The sequence below is a fragment of the Brachionichthys hirsutus genome, chromosome 7 (assembly GCF_040956055.1).
Source record: "Brachionichthys hirsutus isolate HB-005 chromosome 7, CSIRO-AGI_Bhir_v1, whole genome shotgun sequence".
Classification (NCBI taxonomy): domain Eukaryota; kingdom Metazoa; phylum Chordata; class Actinopteri; order Lophiiformes; family Brachionichthyidae; genus Brachionichthys; species Brachionichthys hirsutus.
The window spans coordinates 8,571,000-8,584,198 of NC_090903.1; the positions used below are offsets into that span (position 1 = coordinate 8,571,000).

Genomic DNA, 13,199 nt, shown 5'->3' on the forward strand with positions numbered 1-13,199 from the left:
AGTGAGGGAAACAACGCTACCTTCACTCTGATCACTGGAAACGAGTTTGGGCTTTCATGGTTAGGCTCCTGTCACAAATCAAATATGCTGGCAGATTGCTAATTTGTCTGAGGTGATCGAGTTTATTTTTTTAAATATTATCTCAGCAGATGTTTCCATCTGGTCACAGCTGAACCTAAACAAAGCAGCAGTCAAATCAATGAGCTTTTTGCAGTCAGATAACGCCATGTTCCCATCTAACTCAGTGAATCCTTTAAGTGCTTGCTTGGCAAGGAAGTCCAGTCTCTCATTTTGAGCTCTAAAGTCCGGCCAGGCGTCGCTCAGCAGCGGATTCAGCTGAGACTCATCCAGCCGTCGCAGCATCAGCCTTCACCACTGATGCTCCTCTGTTAAATAACCAACCAAAAAGCTCCACTGACCTGCTGCTTCTGTACCAATTTAATTTCCCCCCCCCGAAACTTTCTAACAGTTTATGGAATAATCATTATTTAATATTACATCATTGGTTATTTTGTTTAATTGCCTATACGTTTGATTGTACATCATGTGGACAGCAATTTAAGCTTATATATATATATATATATATTGCCATACATTAATACTCGACTGGTTCGGTTTAGCTTAATGAGTTGAGAATTCCTCAGACAAAATTAATATACGCATTTGTGTTTCCAAATGTTTTAAGTGAAAGACTTTTGTTAAGGAATATTAAGTTTACTCAACTCTAGATTATTGTTAATTGTAATATTTAATAACGATTAGTTCATTTCTAAACGGCGGCTGGTGTAAAATGTTGACATGAGTTTTACTCACTGTAATTTGTTAATTCAATGTTTAAAGTGAAAACAACGCGCATCAAAATGCCTAATTCATCCCCCTCAATATTTATCGAGAATACCATGTTTAAAAAAGGAATATCTGCACACTTGTTAGTGCAAACAAGCTTTGGCTAACCCCCCGCCAGCTCGAATCAAGCCCAAGATGGCCACCACTCAGCAGAGGCGTCCAGTGTGTCCACATACATCTGTATTCCTGTGAGACTTCGCTCTTTGTTAGAAGGCGGCCTGTTCCGCTTTGTGCTCTGTGGATCAGGGAAGTACAGATCCCTCTGTGGCTGAGAGGTCAGACGACAGGCCGACGACACATCCTGGCAGCATCGAGGTGAGGTAGTTTACAGTCGGTCCTTCATTGGTATTCCGAGATTCATTGGAAAATATGGGAATTAAAGTTGACGAACATCTAAATTTTTTAAAAAGAAGGAAAGTCTCAATATCGAAATAAATTCAAAGTAGTGAATGTAGACAAGACTCTTTGCTTTAGTCCGGAACAATGAAGAGTCATATTATAGGCACTTCTGCACAGCAGTCCTCCCACCACAGGGGGAGCTACATCTCTCTACACAGAACTCTCATCGGGCCTCGGCAGCAGCTGAGTGCGTTTTCTCTTCTCTAAAATCCTGTTGAGCTCCTCGGCGAAGGAGTGGCAAAGTGGCGACGAGTTCCCGGAGTCGCTCTGCCTCAGCAGCACGTAGCTGTTGCCGTTCATCCTCCTCAGGACGCTGGGCAGGGTCGCCGACAGTCCGTTCGGGAGGTCGCGCTCGGGAGAAGGGAGTTGTGGAGTCGGCGGGAGAGGAGGGGCTGGGGGAGGAGACTCCTTATTGGACGTTGAGTGACCCTCACCGGGGACGATCTGGAGGAAGCCTCCGTCCTGGCCGCTGCTGCGATGCCGCTTTGAGCCGCGGTTGCAGACACCGTTCCCATTACAGTGACTGGAGACCGTCTTCAGCTCAAGGTGGGCGGAGTTCCGGTGCTGGCTTCGACTCCTGCTGCTCTTCCTCGTGCAGGCAGCGGCTGCCGTGCGTAGCGAGTACTTGCCTCTGTCGCCCGCCCGAAGGCAGGCGCCCACATAGATGAGGACGACAGTCAGGACCACACACAGGCCTCCAAGGATGGTGATAACCGACAGGTACATGGCCTCCATATCCCTGGGGGAGAGCAGTTCCGAGCGTGGGAGGAGAGGAGCTACCGGTTGTGGCTGGGGTCTCTCCGTGGGCCGCGGCGGGGCGTCGACGAGACTGTACGGGTCATGTCCTGGCTCGACAGGGGGCGGAGGGGGCGGGTCCAGGTGGATCGTGACATTGTAGGAAATCACGGCGACCCTTATATCATTCTCAACAGCGTGGCAGGTGTACAGCCCACTCCTGTTGCGCCGCGCCTCAATGATCAGCAGGGCGTCGGTGCCGATCCTGAAGCCGGAGTCGAGGCCGTAGCCCTGCACCTCGGCGCCGTCCCGAGTCCACAGAGGCGTCGCCAGGTTGGAAGCGAGCTCACACTGCAGCAGCACGTCGTCACCCACCCGCACAGAGCGGCTCCGCAGCGCCACGTCTGAAACACGCACATCAACACGGGACAAATCTCATGTCACAGTTTAAAGGGAGAAATCAATTCAACGGAAATCAGCTCGTTCAACTCCTGTCATCATATCAGCGTGTGCAGGGGGGGGGCGTCGACTTACGACCGATGCGACTCTCGACTGTTTGACTTTACGACCGCACTGGTCTGTTGTTTTTAGTCTGTTTATGAGGTGTTTTTACGACATACCGGGAAGCGAGCGAGCGAATCCAGTGTGCTCCATTTTGGCGGATTGAAACCGTGAAGTGAGAAAAAAAAAAAAAAGCATCGGCCTGCCTTGACTATCAAACAGACGTCTCTCTAGAGACAGCAAAGAAATGCGATTAAAGAAGGGAGGAGTCGCCAATGCAGTGCGCATAATTAGCGTTCAAAGAAGCGTTCATGTCAAATGATGACGGCGATGCATCTTTGAGCCCTTTCATCATTTAACGGCATGAAGAGTAACGTAGTTCTCCATTTTGATTTTTACGAGCGGCGGTGAACAGCGGATGGAGGCGGAGGTTTCTGCGTACCGGCTTGTGCGTTCTCACATCCCCTGCTGCCCTTCTGGACGTCCTGGATTAAAGCTGATCTGAAAAGATTGGAAAGAATAAACACTTACTGCAACATAAATCTATATCAGCGATACCGACAACAGTCCCGCCGCTACATGCTGCTATATTCTCCTCCTCATCAGTAACAGCGTTGTACCGAGTAATGAAATCTGTCCAGATTAATGCACTTTAAGTACACTTTAAGTACACTTTAAGTACACTTTAAGTACACAGCTGTGTTTACCATCGCAGCCTGCAGCAACCTCCTGCCAGTGTTGTGCTGACGCAAAAGACGCTGTGACAGGGTGTCACTGTGACACCGCAATTTAGTCAATTCAGCCACACAAAAGGTCACCCGCAGCACGTAAATCACATGATCCAGCCCCCCCCCCCCCCCCCCCCCACACCTGTCTTTGTGCGCCGCGACGTCCACACACTGGGCTCCATTCCAGCCGCAGTGAGGGTCCCTGGAAAAGATGCAGTCGTAGCAGGAAGCGTATCTACGGCAGCTGGAGAAGGGAAGCTGTGCCAGGCCTGAGGGAGAGCTCACGTACACACTCGACTGAGACGGAGAGAGAGGATTATATTTTAGAATGGGGAGCGTGTGTGTGTGTGTGTGTAATGTGAGGTGCGACGCATCACCTGGTTTGGAGATATCAGAATGTTGGTAACAGGCTGCTGATCTTTAAAGAGCTGAAGCTCCTCGATGATGTGCAGCCGACCCTCGACCTCTACGGCTTTATGCAGCCAGCCTTCATCTGAGCGAGACGCAGAGAAGAAGAGCATTCGTATTAAAAAGGAGCGCACCCTCAACCCTCACACACTTCTGTCAGCCAGGTTCCAAAACAGAACAGTTCAAGTTCACGCGCCGACTTTTATTTAGTTCACTATGGAGCATAAATGCATCGACAAAAACACAGAACCTATCTATGGTAGGTAATGTGTTCCTAATTTTAGACGTCTGGGCTTTCATTTCTGTCATAAATCATTAAGCTGTTATAAAGGCCATGCTTGGTGTACTTTTGGAATATTGATTTCTAGTTGGACTAGAGAGTTACATGTCTCCGTTTTAAATGTTTGTTGTGCTACAATACAAGATGCAGCATCTTTTTTTATTATTCATGACATGATAGAGTACAATAGAGGAGACATCAGTTCAACCTTTGTACACACCTGTGCCCATGTACAACACGTGATAGAGGTATTCATCCAAGCCTTGGGTCCTATGTACAGCCATACGAGTGTATTCCGTCGTCCTCCTGAACAACAGGGGTCGCCGGTCTAAAGCCTGGACCTGCTGGGACATCAGAGGATGCCTTCTGACAAAGTCCAGCACATCGTCAGGCAGGGAGGTGGAAACGTTGATGTCCCTGGCCCTCAGGGAGTCAGTTATACACTGTAGTAAAAGACAAAAACAAACAAAACGATGAGGAAGTAACAAGCAACATAGCACCAAGTCGGCCGAAGGGACAGGAGGGGCATCTTTGGCTCATTTGTGTCGGCTTAAAACTGAACTTGGACAAGAATGAAGTGTTGCGAGTTCAGCAGCCGGGTAGTGCCGACAGACACGTGGGTGGACCCAGATCTCTCTGCGCCTGACAAAGAGAACAACTGCCCTTCCTCTTGAACACAGAGGTGTGGTGAGCGTGCTCGTTTACCGTTCCGGGTCGGGGCTCGGGGATCTTTCCAGTGTATTCCTTCCACTCAGAGTCGGAGTCCTGCTTTTCCATGTAAGGTCCCTGGAAGGCCTCTTGGACTTCGACCAGAGAGAAGCGACACACTGCGGAAGCCTTCACGTTTTTCCTGGAGACAGCGGTGCAACACAGAATGAGAGAAAACCCAGAGCACCGGCCTTGGAACAACAACAGCGCTAAACCCAGCGTTGCCATAGGGACAGCAGTAGATCTAAAGTAGATCAGTGCCTCACCTTGCTGACAAGACAGAGAGACTAACCGCAGGAAAGCTGAGATGGGGGGGGGGGGGTGTATTCAAATCTGATTAAAAGTCATACATCTCTGAGAGGAGTAGGAGGGAGGAGGCGGAGAGGAGCTGAGGTAAGATGAAGCAAAGGTGGAGCTGAAGAGGAGCAAACTAAACAAATGTACATTATAATCATCTACGATTCATGGTTTTATAATCAATGTTGATATTATTCATTAGTCCACCATCATCAAGTCGTTGTCTACCGACCGGAGGCAAAGGATTCACAAGACACCCGAGCATGCAGGTGATCCGACTCATTGATACCACACTGACAATGAGCCTTATTGTGCGTTTCCTTTCCTTTAAACCAGAGCTGTTTAAAGTTAAGAGTTCATCCGAATCCATTTTCCTCCTCTTGCAGCTTCAACATAAACATAGCGGCGTGTCTTTAATTGTGAAGCATCAAGGGGAACTAACCGAGCCGAACTACCAGCAAGGCTTGCATCTACAAAACCGTTCCTCTGAAGATCATTTATAAATGTCCTACGAGAGCAGAACGGCTTTGGTGAGGAGCTGCAAGTTGACCGGCTGCTGTGAAATAGATCATATCATATTTTTTATTTAAGCAAAAAAAAAAAGCTTCTCACTGTGAATCCTTTACTGTTATCACGTTAATTCTGGAGGACTCAAATTTCAAGGATCACGACTCTCTTTTCTGCCAAGCAAGACTTCATTTGTAATTAGTATTCAGGCCTCAGACTCCTGCAGACTTCTCCAACAAACTTCTTTTTTTTTTTCTAATCGTTTGAAAAAAAAGTTCTCCTTGCGCCTTCTCTTTTATCTCAACCCTTCCTGTCTTCCATGTATTGATTGCCGCCTTTCATCATCTCCCTGCTCATTTGCATTTGCACCCCCAAATCAGACCCCCCCCACCCCCACCCCCATCAGTATGACAACAGACACCCACCACTCCAATCCAAAGATGCCGTAGAAGAGCGTGTCCTGCGGCGTCTGGCCGGGCATGACAAACACGCTGCGCAGCACATTGAAGTGGAAGTCATACTCGGGCAGGGAACACATCAGCCTGGCCTTGAGGAAGGACGTCCACCGTTTCTGAAGAGTCAAGCGGCCTCCGCGGTCCCCCTGTGGAATGAATGGGAGAAAAGGAGGGGGGGGGGGGGAGTCAAGGCCCGGCGAAATGACAGAACAGACTGAACAATGCACGACAGACGGCAAAGCAAGGCTTCAACATGTTCAATAAACTTGCAGGTTTTCATAAATGCTCACAGTGAAGATCTGCGTCTGAGTCGTTAGAATGATCCTCACAATGAAAGCGTCTGACTGAAGCCCACAAACTGGAGAACTGCAGGATGTTCATCATTTAGATTTCTGATTTAATTTCATTTCATTTGGGATGCAAAATACCATACAAGCTGCTGCACGGCATTATGGTGAGGGTTCTTACACCATTGTGCCGTTGCCCTTCGCTGCAGGAGTAGCGTTCACATTTCAGGCAGCGGAGGATGTGACTCACTCTCCATCCCCCTCTCGCATCGCGCCTCACCGAGTCTAAAGCCCATTCACCAGCTCCCCTCTCTGCTCCTCAGATCGCCACGACCTCGTTACAAATGCATTCCGTATCGCGCTCCCCCCCCATCTATTATAGCCCACTCTCCCCATCATCAGCCCGGGCTTCACTCGGCCCGGCCTGACGCAAGGCCACGCCCCCAGCTGCGAAGCCGCACTTACTTTACAAACCCGGGCTACCCGTGCCACCCTGCTGTGGCTGGAGGTCGTGGGCTGTTCGTGGCTCCTCTCCGTGAAGAAGTAGTAGATTTTATCGTCGTCGCCGGTGCTGCTGCCCAAGCTTTCCCTCACCAGAGCAGAACCCACAAAATCTGCCTCTGCATGTGGAGGAAGAGAGTACACTATTGTTTTTAAAAGGTGATATTTGGATGTCAGTCCTGGTGTCGAGCAAACAGGATGATTGGCGCACCGTTTAGCCAGCGGGTCGGGGCGTCTTCCGTCTTCAATATGGGTGGAGGAGAGTTCCGGCGGATGTCTGGAAAACTCCTGAATTCATACTGGGCAGCAGTATACATCTGCTGGTCTGGAGGAAACCCAGTTAATCAGTTTCTTGAGTCTTCTAGCGAAACTCTGGAAAGTGGCCGAGACATTTTTAAACATCCTACCAATGATGAGGCCGGTGTAGCCCGTCGTCGGGCCATAAGGACATTTGTCTCTGCCCTCCTCGGGTTGAGATGACATTACGAACCGCTCTTCTTCCTGTACGGGACACGCGAGGAAGACATTGGTTTTAATGCTGAGACAAGGAGAACATCGTAGAAATAAAAACACAAGGGCAAGACCCGAGTTAAGAGCGCGAGCTGAACGCGACATGCCGGTACTACATGCAGTAAAACGCCACCGTGTCGGCATTGACATACGATGTATGCACAGAGGGGACTGAAGGCATGAGTCCCACACATGTAGAGGTGAGTGGCGTTGAACCTCTGGAGGAAGCGGATGTGATTAAAACACTCCGTCTGCAAGAGGAAAAGAAAGCAGGAAAAGATGAGACGATGAGACACAATGAACAATACAATCAATCAATACAAGCGACAAGGAGACAAAAAAGATGGCAAGAATAACTGGATTTGTACCTCATTGTCCTTTCCCTTGAGCAGACATTGCCGTTTTTGCTCCGGGGACGCCGCCCACGCAATCTAAAGCACAACGCATAAACGGCGTGAGACAGAAAGGGGCGGGTTCGTCACTGACGCGGCCGTGAATTAAACGCCACAAAACACTTCACAGAGATTTAAGTCGGCTTAAAACGTTTGCTATTTGCCGGAGGAGACGGAGGAGCCGAGCAAACAAAGACACGAGACAAGTCAAAGAACTCAAATATACAAACTGAACCTTTGCTTCCTTCTCCATAAATAGCCGTCGCTTCAGACTAGCTGAAGTTAACTTTGGGTCTTTGTACAGTCTTTGCTTTCACCGTCGTTTCCTGTGTGCGACTCGTGTTGTACTTTGTGTGACATAATGCTGAGACTTTACCGACGGCGCCTGTTAAATGGGTTCCCTGTTGGGTTCTATTGCACCGCTTCATGAACACGACTGCCGGTCCAGTGCTGGACCCCGACGTGTAGAGATTTCCCTGAATCGTTGGACATTATTATTATTATTATATGGTGACGCCTTTAAGTTGCTTACACAATTGTGCACAATGCTGTTTTTAGACTGTTGGACCGATATCTGACATCCCTTAACGTCTCAGCAATTAATCTGTGGAACGGTCCAAACCGCTGTTGTTGACTTGTCTTTGGTTGCCCCTGTCCCAACATTTATGAGCTTATTGACAAAAATAAATAAAACTGACGGGGTAAATCTTTGCACTGTTTAATTGATTTGTGTGTCAAAAAAAAAAAAAGGATTAGATTCACGAACTCTTTACCGGGAGTTCCAGCCATTTTGGAATCGTAGGAATGGCCGGATTCTGTATTTAGAGTTACAATGAGAGGATCCATGACGTTCGCTCTCTCTCATTTTTATGTGGCACAATCTTCAGCAGCACAACTCACAGTGAGCGGCGACTCGGCTGAGATGTCAGAGGCGTTGAGAGCAAACACGGCCCCCCGGGCCCCGACGTAGAGGCGCTCGCCGCCGGTCTCCAGCAGCATGGTGCTGCAGTCGACTGCAGCGGACTGGAAGCGCTTGCAAACCTGGATACCTGAGGAAGAGGAGGACAGGACAGGAGGAAGGACTGGTTGTCAATGAGGGTGACCTTCTTCTACCGGGCCTCAGCTTCTGACGTTCATGAAGCCACTAAACGATGGAGAGTTATGTAAGCTTTGAACATACAAACGTGACATCACCCGTCCACACACGCACACACACACGTCACAGAGCCACGATGTCAGCAAACGGGTTTGCCCTTCCAAGTTACCGGTGAACAATAACGCCCGACAGGTTTCACGCCTGGACGCTTTCACGGCGCTCCAGACTCCGTTTAGCTCGGCACCGCTTCAGACTTCTGATTCATTTCCACCTGAACAAACTGAAGCGTGGCCATCAAGTAAGGGAGCCATTAAGATTCCCCCTCAGCTGCTGTCAGGCATAATCCACTCTGCTCACATCCCACAATGCTCCTGGGCGAACAGGTGTCTGCCTTTCCTCCCATGTTTCAAACAGTACGGGAATGTCGGAACAATAACCGTTCCTATGTGGTGGGATCTTGTCTTCCTGTGGGTGAAGAATATCCAAACACTAGCAGGCACGATGCCCAAGTCGGAAACGCGTAATCCGAGCATCGAGGCACATCGTGTCCAACAGCTGGACCCGGGAAACTCAAAACAACCCGGGCGAGAGTTTGACGCAGACGAAGGGAGATTTATTAGCGAATGTGATATTTACACGACAAACATTTTGGCCTCGGCTCTCATCTGAATGCGAGAAACGCTTGCTTGGTTCATTGTGCAGGAAATGAGATAAAGGTTCAGCGGAGAGGAGCCCAGATGATATTATTTACAGAGCAAACAGTCCGGGAGCGCAGCCGATCAGTACAGCACGTTCTTTATAGGAAGTGATGCCGCAAAGAGGAAACACACGTGTGTGATTTAAAGGCTTTGAATTTGAGTTGCTGAGAAACAGATTGTAAACAACGAGTAATGGCGTCAGCTAACCCGTCTGTCGAGTGCAGTTCTCGTTTGCTATATACAAGTGAGCAAATGGAAAGCATTGTAACCTTCACCTGAGACAAACTGATCCCACACGCAGAAAATGCTCAAATTCAACTTGTATCCATGGAAACAAAGGCAATACAAGCAACAAAAGTCTCTAAATGGGGACAGTACACCTCCAGTGCTTGATTGTTGTGTGTGTAGAACGCCAAAGAAGCAGAACGTCAGATTGTCTGAACTCCTACATCCCCTTGCTTGTCATTGAGGATAAAAAAAAAACAGCGTAAAAGTCGAGTAGCAGCAAGTCAATGGAAAGATGAAAAGTAAATGGGAGAATAAAGCAGCACTAAAGTTTATAGTAAAGGAGGAGGGCAAGTGGACGAGAAAGTGGAGAGGAATCATCTAAGGGGGGGGGGGGGGGGGGGGGTCGTCCCCAACCACCTGGTACCGGTCCATGAGGCATTTGTTACCGGGCTGGGGGGGGGGCTGAGCAGGTGATGTATTGTGAGAAAGACAACGGTTTAGAGGAGCAGGGAGGGGACGTCCCACACAAAGGCCTCATGAAGTCAACGTGGCCGTTAGTCAGAGAGCCGACGCGAGAACATTTCTCTCTCACCGCGCACCAGCAAATGAATTCCAGGAGCCGATAACAGCTTTATGGAGTTACACACACGGTTGCTCCCACAAGAGGAAAAACACTGTATATGGCAGTCTTGTGCCACACGACAACAGTTGTCATGGTTACAGGGCTTCTCTACTACCTACAGTGGTGTCAGTGTCCCCGGATGTGCCGCAGGGATCTCGGGGAAAGCTTTTCTCTCATCGGTCGCCGTGTCTGTAGCAAGTCGGCCTGAACGCCATCACTCAGATAAACGAACAAAAAATGGATTACTCCTTGTGCTTTAACACAGCATTCACCCATTCATCGTTGCATCTGTGGCTCCAGGGCAGGGGATTGAACCAGCGTCCCTCCGATAACGCCCCGTCACTCCGGACGCACGCATCGCTTCAATGATCAAGGGCCCAGTTTCATCCGATACAAAGTCAAACATAGACAAGCATTTACTTTGAAATTCCCACGGCACAGCATGTTAGGGAGGAACTCCGGGAGGGAGGGTGGGGGGGGGCGGTTTAATAATGAGTGAAGGGAAGGCTTGTGGACTTTTAGGCTACTTAGTGAGAGGTAAAACGCTTTGAACCATTCCATTCAAAGTAAACTTCGTTTAAACTAGACAAAGTTTAGCATCCTCTACTCTTCTGGAACCGACTCGTGGATATCAGAGAATACATAAAACACAAATGGAGTGTTAACATTCACAAATAGTTTAAGACCAGCTCCTCGTGTCTGCGCTCACCGCTGCTCGGCACCGTGATCCGTGGCGTCGCATCCAGGTCCAGAGGCGTGTTGAACGGGTAACCGGCTGCAGCCCGGACACAGCAGCTCAGCAGCAGGAGCTGCACCGCCGCGGGCGGCGCCCCCGCCATCACCTCCAAGCGTCTCATGGAACACGCGCGAACACGCATGCAGAGGCAGCCTCGCAAGCACGCTCACCGTACGAATCACACGCACGCTGGGAAACGCCGCCGGAGGGCCGGCAGGCAGCGTCTTTCACCGCGGGGCAGGAAGACCTGAAAAGATAAGACAGAAAAAGGCAGCAGCGTTAGCAGTCATCTCTAAAGCAGAGGAGACGGACGATGATGTGGATGGGGGGGGGGAGGGGGGGAGGGGCTGTTGGGGAAGTTCAAAGAGATGGTGAAGTTGAGTGGAACTGTTCCAACACATGAAACAGGCTAATGTCAATGGGCTGCAAAGTCCGGCGCCGTGGGGGGGGGGGCAACATCAGCCGAGTCTAAACACGTGTCCGAAAAAGACCACGAACCACAACAGACTGAAGCAGAGCTGCGTGCACCACGGGCAAAGACCCAAGGTGTAAACGGCGAGTCGACGGTAACCAGACGGATGCGGTCCGACTCCGGATCAAAGCGGCAGCCGTACCTGAGAGGAGGCGGCGAATCCACCGGAGCAAAGGGAGTGAAATATGATCATCTCCAAGGCGTGCTCCGCGTGCTGTGGTGTGAATACCAACGTTTCCCCGGCAGAACAAGACTCTACTTCTGGGAGGAGTGAAGAGAGAGGAGGGGAGGAGTGTGTGTGTGTGTGTGTGTGTGGAAGGATGGTGTGTGTGTGTGTGTGTGTGCGTGGAAGGATGGTGTGTGTGTGTGTGTGTGCGTGGAAGGATGGTGTGTGTGTGTGTGTGTGTGCATGGAAGGATGGTGTGTGTGTGTGTGTGTGTGTGCGTGGAAGGATGGTGTGTGTGTGTGTGTGTGTGCGTGGAAGGATGGTGTGTGTGTGTGTGTGTGTGCGTGGAAGGATGGTGGCAAACACAAACGTCCATCCAGTACAATCAGCGGCGCAAATACGATGACAAATGTATTGATGCACGAAAGAAAGAAAGAAAGAAAGAAAGAAAGGAGGACGCATAAAGCGAGGTCATGAGAGCGACTGGACTGAAGTCGAGGCGTCCCTCAGGGATGGGAGGGGAGCCGAGTACGACGGGCGAAGCGAACGCCAGCGTGCATGCAGGCGTGAGTAGCAGAGATACAACAGGAGACGGGAAGCCTGTCACTGCGCTACCCACTGAGCCACACAGGACTGGGGAAACCGACGGCGAGAAATCAATTGAAATGCGGGGGCGGTGCGACCCGAAGCCTCCTGATGCGGAACACACCGAAAACGAAGCTGGTTCACGACTTCCTGAAACGTACCCGCTCTGGAGACGCCAACTCTGTCAGTCGTACGTTCTCAGTCAGGAATCAGGATGCGCTGCCTCCTCCTGACGCCTGTCAAATACTGAGGAGGTGTCAAGTGCCCCCCCCCCCGTCGGCCTAATGCAAGGTGGCTGAGGCGAGGCACTGGGGGGCTCTTTCTAAGTCATTTATCTGACTTCATGTGCACCGAATCCCTCAGATTGGGCTGGCAGGTTCCTTTTCAGTCAGTCACAACGCTTTCCACAAGGCGAGCGAGTGAAGATGGAAACGCGTCATCAAGGGAAAGACGGGAAACTAAAGAACGAAGAGACACAGACAAGAACAAGGAAAGAGATCAAAGGGGTGAGAATAAATGACGTTCACGATTCCTCGTCATCAAAAGTCGGTCACTCCTGATTTTAGCGTAAAAAAGGGAGGAAGCTGCACTGACCCCCCCCACTTCCCCTCCAGTCTTCCTCCCGATCGCTCAGTCCCACCACATCCATTCACCGAAATGGATTCGATCAGGAGTATCGATACGCCTGCCAGAGCCGAGGGGCCGGAGCAATGCAGCGAAGGCTCCATCGACAGGAAGCAGCCGTCCCAAAAGGGTTCCCAACCCCCGTCCTGAGAGTTATTAAATGGTAGAACCGATGACAGTCCAGGCATTGAGCCGAGCGCCCACCGAGAGACAGAAGGAACCAACAGAACTGGACTCCGTTTGTTCCGCGGCTGATACGCCCTTCACACGTTGTGAATGCGGCGACTTTTAAAACCGACAGCTCAGACTGGAGTTATTCTGGAAACACGACAAAAGAGACACAAAGACTGCTAGCATGTGTGCTCCATCCACGTTAGCGGCCCGTCGCTCATCATCATCCGTCTGAAAACGTGCGTGA

General features: G+C 50.2%; 1 protein-coding gene across 1 annotated transcript; it reads right to left on the bottom strand.

The window, feature by feature from the left end:
* Positions 1–1,395: 1,395 nt before the first annotated feature.
* LOC137895712 (semaphorin-4G-like) lies at positions 1,396–11,055 on the bottom strand. The gene is made up of 14 exons (XM_068741214.1): positions 10,908–11,055; positions 8,455–8,603; positions 7,531–7,593; positions 7,315–7,413; positions 7,060–7,153; positions 6,864–6,977; positions 6,617–6,771; positions 5,835–6,010; positions 4,603–4,747; positions 4,118–4,340; positions 3,587–3,702; positions 3,352–3,506; positions 2,924–2,982; positions 1,396–2,384 (listed from the first exon to the last, which is right to left on the bottom strand). Exons 1-14 carry the CDS (start codon positions 11,053–11,055, stop codon positions 1,396–1,398), a joined length of 2,685 nt encoding a protein of 894 aa, XP_068597315.1.
* Between the last annotated feature and the right edge of the window lie 2,144 nt (positions 11,056–13,199).

Excerpts from the sequence above, each read along its gene's own strand:
- LOC137895712 (XM_068741214.1), bottom strand. The coding sequence starts at position 11,055 with ATGAGACGCTTGGAGGTGATGGCGGGGGCGCCGCCCGCGGCGGTGCAG. Across the intron at positions 6,978-7,059 it reads CTACACCGGCCTCATCATTG|ACCAGCAGATGTATACTGCT; the intron begins GTAGGATGTTTA and ends GGTTTCCTCCAG. Across the intron at positions 6,772-6,863 it reads CCCGACCCGCTGGCTAAACG|AGGCAGATTTTGTGGGTTCT; the intron begins GTGCGCCAATCA and ends CTCCACATGCAG.